At 34.5% G+C, this 11,620-nt stretch overlaps 1 protein-coding gene across 1 annotated transcript; it reads left to right on the top strand.

Annotated features, from left to right (window-relative positions):
* Positions 1–28: 28 nt before the first annotated feature.
* LOC133036876 (acidic leucine-rich nuclear phosphoprotein 32-related protein 1-like) lies at positions 29–8,950 on the top strand. Its single transcript, XM_061113642.1, has 2 exons — positions 29–2,490; positions 2,584–8,950. The coding sequence occupies exons 1-2, from the start codon at positions 2,185–2,187 to the stop codon at positions 3,079–3,081; spliced, it is 804 nt and encodes a 267-aa protein (XP_060969625.1). The 5' UTR covers positions 29–2,184; the 3' UTR covers positions 3,082–8,950.
* The last annotated feature ends 2,670 nt before the right edge of the window (positions 8,951–11,620 follow it).

Genomic DNA, 11,620 nt, shown 5'->3' with positions numbered 1-11,620 from the left:
CCAAAAATCTTTTTTTTTTTTTGCACTTTTTATTACATTTTTACCCCTACACGTCTACATCAACTATTTTACTTACCATCTTTGTTTTATTACAAAAATACCACCTACTCATCATTCCATGCACAGACACGTGTGCCATCCCCATCACACATCAATCAAATCTCACTCTCTTCCCTCTATTTTTTCCTTTTCTTTCAATTTCATTTTCGATTTTCCTTCTGTTTTTTTGTTGTTTGGAAGATCAATAACCTCCATTGATAAGCTTAACCACCCATTATTCATCACGTTTTTTCCCTCTCGTTTTTTGTTCATCCAAAAAATTTCAACTCCCACTCAACCCACGATTTCTCAACTGTTTTTCCCTCTCAGTTTCATCTTGTTTCAAATTTATTTATAAAATGGCCATCACTCGTTCATCATCATCACCTTCTCCAGTTCACAAACAAAAATCGAAAATGGGAAAGAAAACTTTGGCTAACAAATCAAAGGGTAAACGCCCCCGATCGTTGAAGAGTATAATTCTGATTTTGATGCTCCTCTGACCAAGCGTGGGAGGCCACATACTTCGAAGAAAACGAAGCTCAATGTGGAGGAGCAAACGGTTCAAGAAATTTCTGGGAAAAAAACTAGTGCCTCTGCCGAAGTTCGAACAGAGGTTGGTTTTCAGTTTCATTCTCGTTTCCCCCTTTTTCAACATTTAGACTTTTCCCAGATTTTTGCGTTTTTTTGTTCATTCTGCTTTGTGTAATTTTAGGGTTTCATTTTGAACATTTCGTTTTATGTTGTTTAATTTTTTAGGTCTTTATTGTTGGTTTTGAGCAATTTATTTTGTTCTTTTATGGGTTTGGTTTTTAAATTTGATTTTATTTTCTTTATTTTCAGTGTTTGTTTGTGCTTTAGGTTCTGTATTTTGTTTTCGTTTTTAGTGTGTACAATCAGTCGTATGTAGTTTCTTATTAATTTTTTTATAGTTTAATGTTGTTATGTTTGATGTGTTTTTCGATTTTCATTAGGTCTAGTTGTTTGCTGTTAGTTTTTAGGTTTCAAAACAATTTTAGATCTTTGCTGTTTATTTTTGTATAGTTGTATCTGTTTGGTAGTTTGTTTTTGGTTTGTTTATAGTTTTATTATAGTTGTCATACTGTATTATTCACGATTAAAAATTTATTGTGGCCATTTTGGTTATTTTGCAGGTTTGGGACTACAAATTTAGTCCTTCTGATTACTATAGATCTAAGTGTGTTTGCACTAGTCTTTTTTATGTCATAGATAATATTAAGAACACTTTGTTTGTTAATTTGTTGTGTATGTTTCGTGAAACTCAGTTTGGCCATTTTCTAGGTATGCCTGAGTTTGTTTTTCATCCGCAAGTTGTCCATAGTTTATTACTGAGGGAAGTTTTCCAGCCCAATCCTAAAGAGTTTTGGGCTAAGGTTGCTGGCCGTTGCATACGGTTTAGTGCTGAGGAATTTTATTTGATTTCTGGAATTGATTGTTTCGGTGATTGCAACAAGTTGTTGTTTTCACAGGAAACAAATCAGTTGGTAGAAATCTGTTTTCGTGGTGTAAAAACCATTGACCACAAAGCCATTGAGGATGCTTTCTTGGGTAGTAGGTGAGGTTTGGATGAGTCCCTTGGTTTGAAAATGGCTGTTTTGTATTTTATTCAGTGTTTTCTTCTTAGTAATACTCCTGATAAAGAAGTATCTAGGTTTGATCTAGAAGTTGTGGATAGCGGTCGGTGGGACGAGTATTGTTGGGGTAGGGAATCCTTTGAATTGACAATTGATTCATTCAAAGGTAGAATTCAGCATGGGATTTTAATGAAAAATAAGAAGGCAGAGAAGGGAGGCCAGTATGATGGTTGGTATAGGGCTTTGGGATGTCCATGGGTTTTTACGGTTTGGTTTTATGAATGATGTCCTGTTATGGTGAACTCTTTCTGTAAAAGAGGTTCATCTTCTATTCCAAGGATTCTGAATTGGAGCAACACCATTGTCACCAAAATTCCAACTCTTCGAGACTTGAAGGGCAAGATTTTTGATTTGCCGTTGAACAAGGTAATTTACAGTTTCTTTACTGTTTCTTTTCAGTTTTATTTATGTTGTTAATTTTTAGTTTTTTAAATTGTTTTTATATTTTCATATTCTGTTTGATTATGTTGTTCAGTTGAAGATCAAAAACATGTGTCCTACTGATGAAGAGAGGCAGAAGCTTCAACTTGACGGTTTATTTCTTGATGAGTTTATTGATGACCGTGGTGTAGCGAAGCAATCCTTTGAGAGTGGGTCATCTTCAAAGAAATCTGATTCAGTGGATATTGATTTGATGAAATCTAAGTTGGAGATGGTCATTTCGAATCAAGCATCATTGGCCGAAGACTTCATATCATTGAGGTGTTTTGTTGATCTTAATTTCAAGTCCGTAATGACTGTAATTAAGGATATTCAGGAGAAGGTTAATGCCATTCATCGTCGTCCTTCTGATGAGGTATTTATTCATATTTTATTGTTTATGTTTTTTCATATTGTTTTTAGTTTCTTTACTGTTTCATTTAAGTTGCATTTATGCTGTTTGATTCAGGGAAAGTCATCTGATGAATTAGTAACTCAAGATTCTGATGATGATGGTGATGATGATGATGATGATGATGATGATGATGATGATGCTGAGGATGATGAGAAGGAACTGCCTGATCCAGAAAATATTGATTCCGACTCCGACGATGGTGGTGAGTTGGTTAAAGTTGGTGGTGATGCTGATGATGCTGACAAGGTTGTTACTGATGTTGCCCCTGCTGATGTGAATCCATCTGAGGCTGTTGGAGGGAGTGATGAAAATGCTAAGGATGTTGAGAAGCCAAAGGGTGATGAGTCTCGATTAAAGGGGGACGATTTCTTTGATGGGTTAAGCCAGCTTGAAATAGATGATGATCAAGTTGTGTTGGTTGGCTTGGAGGCTGTTGGTAAAATCCATGTAAGTGTATTTTTAATTGGTTGCAAGAAAATTAGGTTTCTTTTTGGTTGCTCAATAGTTTTTAGTTTGTTTTGCAACTGTTTAAATGCATTCTTTCTTTTTTAGGTCCCCGCACCCAATCCAGATGTTGTTGGTCAAAAGTCAGCTGCCCTTCATACTGATGAAGAAACTGAGGACACTGTCTCTGATACACCTCTTTTGGATAAGAGGAAGCGTGCTCCGGCCTTGAAATCTCCTTTCGTTGATTTCGGGTCTGCTGATGTGGGGAGCACTCCAACGGAGCTTATGTCCTCAGGTTCTCAATCAGCTGGGGATGATAGGGATTTTAAAATGGTGACTTATGTGAAGGGCCTTTATACTCTTAATGATGCATTTGCTGATCTCGTATCTCCCGAGATTGAGGCAAAATTTGACGCGTGAATTTGTCAAGGCTTGCTTAAACATCCTAGGTGACTGTTTTTATTAAATCTGTATTTGTATTCTGTTTTATTTTTCAGTTTTATTCTGGTTTTAATGCTATTTTTTGTTGTTTCTTTGTTGTTTTAGGCATTACAATTGTTATGTTGATAGCGCAAAGAAATTTACCTCGGGTTTTAGGCTAGGTGTTGATTATGTGGAGGATAAAACTTGGTTTTATCATTTGGCTACATGCGACATGTTTATAAATGACTCGGTAAAGTTTTCATTTTCCATTGTAGTTATGATAGTTTGTTTTCAATTGCTTTGTAAATGTTTTTAAGTTTTGATACTGTAGTACAGTTTTTTAACAGTTGTTCAACCTTTTCATTTGTGTTTTTGTGTTGTTTTTGTTTCAGTATATGAACACCATATTCTATTACCTTAGGAAAAAAGGTAAATATTCTTCCGTTGTGACGTTGAATTTTGCGACAATCGATTGTCTCTTTGATGATTCCATCCAAGCTTTGTACCATAAATATAACAAAGCCAAGTCAATGAAGACTAAGATGTCACACATTCACGTTGCCCACCCAATAGCGCATTACATTCAAGGTTTGTGCATTCCGTGTTCTAAGCCTTGGTATGAAGTCGATCATGTGTTATTCATCATCAATCTAAGGAGGGAAAGTCATTGGGTGTTTGGTCGTCTTGACTTGAATGAAGGGATTCTGTTTCTGTATAATTCTCTGAGGACTGCGAAAATGAATGCTGCAGCTAGGAATGCCATGAAGGCTTATTCTGTGTTGCTGCCTTTGTTTTTTGATCTACTTGGTTTCTGGAAGAATAGGTCACATGCTCCTGCTTTAGGTTTTGACCCTACAGCTCCTTTAAGAATCGTGGAGATTAGTGGTCTGCCGTCTCGGCAGAAAAAGTGAGTGTTTCTTTTAAGTTTATTTTATGTTGTTTTTTAGTTGCTAAACTGTTTATATTTTTTCTGTTTTTATAGTGATTGCGGAGCATATGTTGCTGCATTTGCCGAGTTCTTTATCCACGGAAAGGATGTTCCTGCGGACTTTGATATCGAAGTTTATCGTACTCGGCTTGCTGCACTTTTCTTCTCATATGGCCAAAGGAAAATTGATGAAAGCATTGATAGCGAGGATGAGAAGCAAAGCAAGTCTTCTAAGGCTTCTAAATTGAAAAAATAGGATCTTTTATTTTGGTGACTATTTTGTGTTATTGGTTGAATCTATTATTTGACAATAGTTAGTGTTATTGGTTGAATATAGGTATTATATTTGGTTTTATACTCTGGATCTGGTTTAAAACTTTTAGGATATTTGACATTTAGTCCTTATAATATGTTTATTGTATAGGTTTGTATCAGCAAAAGTTGTATGTTTTTCTAATTGTTCAAGTTTTTATATACAGTCACACAACTATAGAGAAACTATTATCCAACTGAATACAAACAATGTACTTATATTTCTAAATTGTGCTATGAATGTATTTTTATTCTTTGTTCTTCCATTGCTCCTTTTTCCTTTATTTAGTTATGTTTTATCAATTCTTACCTGACTGCTTTTAAAACTGTAAAGAAGAAGTTATTCCTGTACTTAATATTTACGAAGTGTCGCAACTGTAACAAAACGATTTTGAAACTATTAAAAAACTGTTTCAAATTTCATAAAAATGAAATCCCATGTATTTAGAACATAACATATCAACGTGTTTGAATTTGCACACAGAATTAAACAATTCAAATATTTCATATGTATCTATTTTATTGCTTGATTGTTGCATGTCTTTCGATTGTGTCCGTGTTGACCACATTTGCTGCACCTGTTATGTTTTTTTTGTATCCCATTCAGATAAAAACCTTCATTTCCTTGGTCTTCCAGATCTTATTTTCTGGTTTGGTGGCAGAACAATGATATCTTTTATGTTTTGTGGCACATCCCATGTTGTGTGATTGTGTACCGAATATGTTGAGCCGCTGTATGTTTCAAGCCATGTTCTTGTGGTGTAATAACCTGAACAGTAGTTGTAAACATTCAAGTTCATCTCTTTTATAACAGCAAGCGCATGAGCACACGGTAACTCGTCAAGTTGGAATCGGTTGCAACTGCATGTTTTCTCCTTGAGGTTGATGACCCATGATCTGGTTAGTTCTAAGACTTCGAACATGGTCTCGTTTATTGGTTTTACCTGCGGATTAAGTAAATTTATAAAATTGTTATTATGTATAACAACGGAAAGCAAACTATTAAGAAACTATAATGCAACTAAAATATTAAACAGATTATTACATTTTCTGTCAATGAGTCCACAAAGTTGTGACTAATTTCTTCTCTGCTGTAGGTGTTAAAAATGTTGTTGTTTTTTGTGCTTTTTTCCTGTTTGTGTATGTCCATTGTTGTATCAAAGCTCTTAATGACTCCATCAGTGTTGTGATTGGTAGCTCTCTAGCTGCTAAGTTTGCTGCATTTAGAGATTCAGCAATGTTTGAAGTCATAGTTGAATACCTGTTGTTTTTGCAGTGGTATCTTGACCATTTGTGGTGTCCAACTTGTTGTAAATATGGTCTGACACGGATGTCCAAGCTGTCCAACTCGCTCATATGGTATTCAAATTTCCTCTCTGTGTATGCTCTGGCTGCAGCGAAGAATGGTTTATCCAGCTTGCTTGCATTCTTCTTGAAGGTTGCTTTTAGGTTGCTTAACAGGTGGTAGACACAATAACAATGCGTGATTTCTGGAAATGCTTGAGCATCTGCCTTAATTATGCTCTCATGTCTATCTGAGATCAAGCACTGTTCCTCTCTAATCCCATATGTTTCTCTTACTTTTGTGAAAAACCATTGCCATGAGTTGTTGTTTTCTGAATCCACAACAGAAAAAGCTAGTGGAAAAATGTGCCCATTTGCGTCTTGTGTACAAGCAGAGAGCAATGTACCTCCATATGTTGATTTAAGGAAAGTTTCGTCAACAACTATTATAGGTTTGCATTTCTTCCATCCTTTTATTGAAGCATCCAGTGCGACAAACAAGTACTTGAAGTTGTTGTCATCCTTTGTTTGCATGTGCACTATTGTTCCGGGATTAGTTTTTTGCAACATGTGCAAAAAATCGGGCAGCAGCTTGTATGATTCATTGGCTTTTCCTCGTAATTCTTCTTGCGCGTGCTCTTTGCTTCTCCATGCTTTCATGTAGTTCATTCTCACCCCATACTTGTGTTTCATTTCTCCTCTAATGTCTTGTGGTGTTTGAGTTGTTTTTATGTTGGTAAACCGTGGCTTGATGTAGTTTCCAATCAATTTCGTTGTAGCTTGTCTTTTGTCGGCAAATCTTATGTTTAGATCACAAGTGTGTATCACCTTTATGTCGTACTTTCGAATGATGAATGACTTTGTTGGCCCGTTTCTGGATGCCGTTAGTGCCCACTTGCATTTTGGATCCAAACAACAAATCTTGTATGTTCTTGCACATGATTTTTTCACTCTGAATTGGAAGTTGTTCCTAATTGCATAGAAACCAAGCACACTCTGCAGTGTTTCTTTGTCTTTGTATATTTGTGCTTCTTCTATTTCAGGATGTTGTGGATCTGTGATTAGTAGTTCGTCATAATCTGTGATTTCTGGTTCCTTGTTTTTGTTGTTTTCCAGTTGCTCAACCATCTCCTCTGCCACAAGTTTTGCATAGTCCATGAAGTCAAAATTTTCTCCCCCAAATTTCGGTACTGTAGCTTCAATTGTATGTTGTTGATTTGTTGAGTCTTCTGTTGTTTCTGCATTGTATTCGATCGGTTCGAAGGCGCTTGTATGTGTAATTTATGAATTGTCATTTCCCAAGAATGATGCATTGATGGTTGTTGTTGGGTTGTGGATGACATTCACACACAATGGGTATGTTGTGAAGTCGGGGTCCTTCAGTTTGAGTTGTATGTAGAAATGCAGGCTTTGATCATCATTTATCCTCAATGGTTGGTATCCTTCCTTCACTTGATATTTCAGTTGCAAAACAGTGTTTTCTTGGTTGCACTCCAGGACATCTTTGAGTTTCTGTTGCAAATCTTCATAGTTACAATTGGCTGAAATGTAATGTCCACTGGCTTCATAATTTTCATAATTCATTCGATCATCGAATTGTCCATTGTAGAAGACTAGGAATGGAATGTCTTTCCTTTCTTGTGTTTTTGCAATGGTTATTAGTGCAAGGCAACAAATTTTAAAACTGGTTTGATTCTGTTATGAAATAGAGTACAAACTTACTTCTATCTATGTCCTTTTGTTCAAGCATTGTATTTCCTGTCCTGATTCCTGCTTTTGCCATTTTTTTTTTTGTTGTTAATAAACTACAAAGAAACGAGAATAAAACTATTAAGAAACTTCAACAAAAATTTCAGAAACTAACCATTTCTCAAACTGTTTTATCATCTATCTTTTCCAAAATAAATTCCTGCAAAAAATGTAATTAAACTATTATTAAATGATTATGCAACTGTAAATCAACTTAAAAACCACAACTTTTTTCTCAAAATTACATAGTTCTTACTCATTGTTTTCATCATGTTTATTTGAATCAGATCAATTTCCAACTATTTAAAACTAATTTGCCACCATTTACATAAATCATACCTTGTATATCTGCTAGCTTTTGGTACTCGTCAATTGACACTTCTTCATGATTTGTAAACCATTTTAAAACGATAATGCAACTGTAAGGCAACGCAAAAAATTAAAAAAAGTCTTATTAGTATCATGTGGTTCCTTAATTAGAATCAGTTCTTGTTTTTTGTTTTTAGAATCTGAATTGCCTGTTGTACACCAGTGAATCAACCAGAATGCAACTGTGTATGACGTATATCATTTTTGAAAAAAATTTCATTTCATACCTTTTTTTGGATTTGAGGGGGAGCTCCAGATCTGTTCAATACAGATTTACATTGCTTCAATCTGGATTTTCGACGCTCGTTTGAGTGATATTGCACGATAAAAAACCGAAATCAAATGTTTAATTTAAATTTCTCCACGGTTTTCTGGTCTTTTTTTTTTAATTTTCTGTTTAGATCCTTGGATTTGTTCGTTTCCTATCGAAATTCGCCGGAATTTATGGTTGTTCTACGCTCGATCTGGTTTCATTCTGGTTGCGTAGCCGACTGCATCGATGGAGGTTCCTTCATCGTCTCCGTTCGTGACGTGCGACTGAAGGTATAGGTCAGGTGGTATTTTTGTAATATATTCAATGTGGGCTATACAAATGTTGATTGGGCCGGCCCACAGTATTTTTGTAATATTTTACCCTTTTTGGAATTTTCCTGTTTTTTTCCCATATTAATATGAAGAAATTTTTACATGAAAAATAGAAAAGGCTAATTTTATTACCAAAATACCACTACACGGTTAAAATAAACATTTATACACTTTATCTTTACTTTATTACATTTTTACTACATGCACACACAATACATGCAGATGACACATCAGTGATGTATTATATCAATCTTTCATGACATCATTTCCCTTCTTTTTTTTTCTTCTTTTTTATATTATTTTCTATTTTTTTTCCGTTTTTTTTTTAAAAAAAAATCATAACCTCCATAGCTGAACACTTCCCCCTCCGCGATCCCAACTCGATTTCCCTCTTCTTTTTGTTCTTCAATTTTTTTTTTCAACTCACATTAACTGATTCCCATAACTGTTTTCCCTCTTTTTATTTTTCTCTTAATCCATATATAAATATGATTATTACTCGTTCTCCATCCACTCATTCCCTTGTTCAAAAGAAAAGTTTTAAAATGGGGTTGAAATCTTTAGCTAATAGAAACAAGGGCAAACGGCCTGTTGTTGAGGATGATGACTCTGATTTCGCTCCTCCATTGTCAAAACGTGAGCGAGCTCCTCCAAAGAAGAAATCAAAGGTAGCTGCCCAGAAAAAAAATTCCTCAAGATAATGCTAAAAAAAATGATCAAGATGGTGCTGGTCTTCGATCTCAAGTTTGTTTCAGTTTTTTTTTTTCGTCTCCCCCATTTTTGAAATTTTTTCGTGTTCGACCTTTGTGGTTTTGTGTTTATCGATTTCACTATTTTAGGTTTTTCATTTTAGCATTTCTTTTGGTTTTGTTTGGTTTTTTAGGGTTACTGTTTTTTAGTTTAATTTATGTGTTATTTTTATGGGGTTTTCATTTTTTGTTTGTTTAGTCTTAATTTCTGTTTCATATTGTTGTTTTTTTTTTTCCAGATGTGTTATTGTTTTTCATTTCAGTTACTTCATTTGATCATTTCTCATTTTGTAATTATTTTCTCATAGTTTTTTAATAGTTTAAACACCTTCTGTATGTGTTTTTTTGGAATATGTTTTTGTCTAGTTCTTTCCTGTCAATTTTTATATCATCGATGGGTAACAATTAGATTTATCATGAATGTTGATGTTTGTTGACTTTGCTTTTAGCCAATGACAATGAGTCTAATTTGTAAGCGACAAGTAGTTCAATACAAGTGTAATATAATAAAGCAAATAAAGACACAAGAATTTTATAGAGATTCAGCTCCGAGCAGTTCGGTAATAGCCTAATCCTTGTAGTTTGTCTTGACTTAAGAATAAGGAAAATGGTTCATTTTCTTAGAGCTCTTACAATAGTATCTTTGAATATGAATTCTCAAATAGATTTTTTGACCTTTTGCCCAGTGAGTATGAATCACTATTTATAGGGCTAAAAGCTTTGGAGGGAAGTATTTGTTAGAATTTATTTTACCAGGATCTTAGATCTACTCACAAGTATGTTTATTAACACCCTAAATATGAACTTTCTAACACGATAAATTAAACACATATAAAGTTTAGGAAACCTTACATTGGGTGCAGCGGAATATAATGACTCATTCCGTTCAGATTTCTAGCCTTTGATTCCTTTCTGTAGCAGAGCATTATCAATATCTGAACCTGGATCTCTTTCTCTGAATCTTTGATGCTGAAACTCCTTCTTGCTGAATGTCTTTCTTCACGATCTTCCTCACTATGATTGAGGTATCACTTGCTGTGTGTGGGCACTACTCATACATTAAAGATTTCGAAATTCAAGAGGGAAGAGAAAGAAGAAGTGGCAGCTAAAGATAGGGAGAGAGAAAGGCTCAGGTTTTTCTCTAAAGGAAAAATAGAAAATTTAAGTGTGTTTTTTCTGAAGCCTTCACTATCTATTTATAGCATTCCACTAGGGTTAGGTTTGAATTATTTGGCATTAAAATAATGAAAATATCAGAGGGAAAGCCCTACAAAAGTGGCCGGCCATGCAAGGTGGATTTGGGCCACACTTTTTGCAATTTTGCAGTTTTATCTTTTCTGCATCTGATTTTCACAAAAACGCCAATTTTCTAATTCAACCATTTAAATGCCAATTCTAACTATTTAATAACTATAAATAATTATTAAATAATATTGTCATTTATCATATTTATTAATTGAACCATACAAAGTATCATAATTAACAAATATGCCCCTATAAACTCTTTCTTTACAATTTCGCCCTTACTTAGTGAAAAATTCACAAATAGACATAGTCTAATTTGAGAATTATAATTGATTAATCAAAACCAATTACATGAGTCTTACAAGAAATATTATCTCAACTAGTGCAGGGACCATGGGTCTATATAACCAAGCTTCCAATAAGAAGATCAAGAATTTATTACTAAAATTCACTAACTTATTAATTCTTCGTTGAATCCACGCATAGAACTTAGAATTGCACTCTCAGTTATATAGAATGCTCTATATGTTCCACCATATAGACACATCATTAGTTATCTATTGTTATAATCCTAATGTGATCACTGATCCTCTATATGAATGATCTACACTGTAAAGGGATTAAATTACCGTTACACCCTACAATGTATTTATTCCTTAAAACACTTGACCCCGTATAAATGATATTTCAGCTTATGTGAAATGAGTACTCCACCATTTATGTTCGTTTGGTCAAGCTCGAAGGAGATCATCCTTTGCTTACTATTCGCCAGATAGAAGCTATAGATTCCATGTTTATGATAGCGCTCCCACTCAATTGCACTACCGTGTTCCCAAAATGTACGTATCACCCTGACCTAAAAGTAGGCTTAACTAACAAATCAAAGAACACGAATAGCCTCTCGAGATTGAGCCTAATCATATCAGGATTAAGATCATTTGATCTAGGATCAACTAGGCGATATTGACTTGAATAGATATTACGGTAAGTTTAATAAATC

This window comes from Cannabis sativa, chromosome 4, assembly GCF_029168945.1.
Source record: "Cannabis sativa cultivar Pink pepper isolate KNU-18-1 chromosome 4, ASM2916894v1, whole genome shotgun sequence".
Classification (NCBI taxonomy): Eukaryota; Viridiplantae; Streptophyta; class Magnoliopsida; order Rosales; family Cannabaceae; genus Cannabis; species Cannabis sativa.
Note: the sequence above shows the minus strand (reverse complement) of the source record. Positions and strands in the feature narration are given on the sequence as shown.

Excerpts from the sequence above, each read along its gene's own strand:
- LOC133036876 (XM_061113642.1), top strand. The coding sequence starts at position 2,185 with ATGTGTCCTACTGATGAAGAGAGGCAGAAGCTTCAACTTGACGGTTTA. Across the intron at positions 2,491-2,583 it reads ATCGTCGTCCTTCTGATGAG|GGAAAGTCATCTGATGAATT; the intron begins GTATTTATTCAT and ends TGTTTGATTCAG.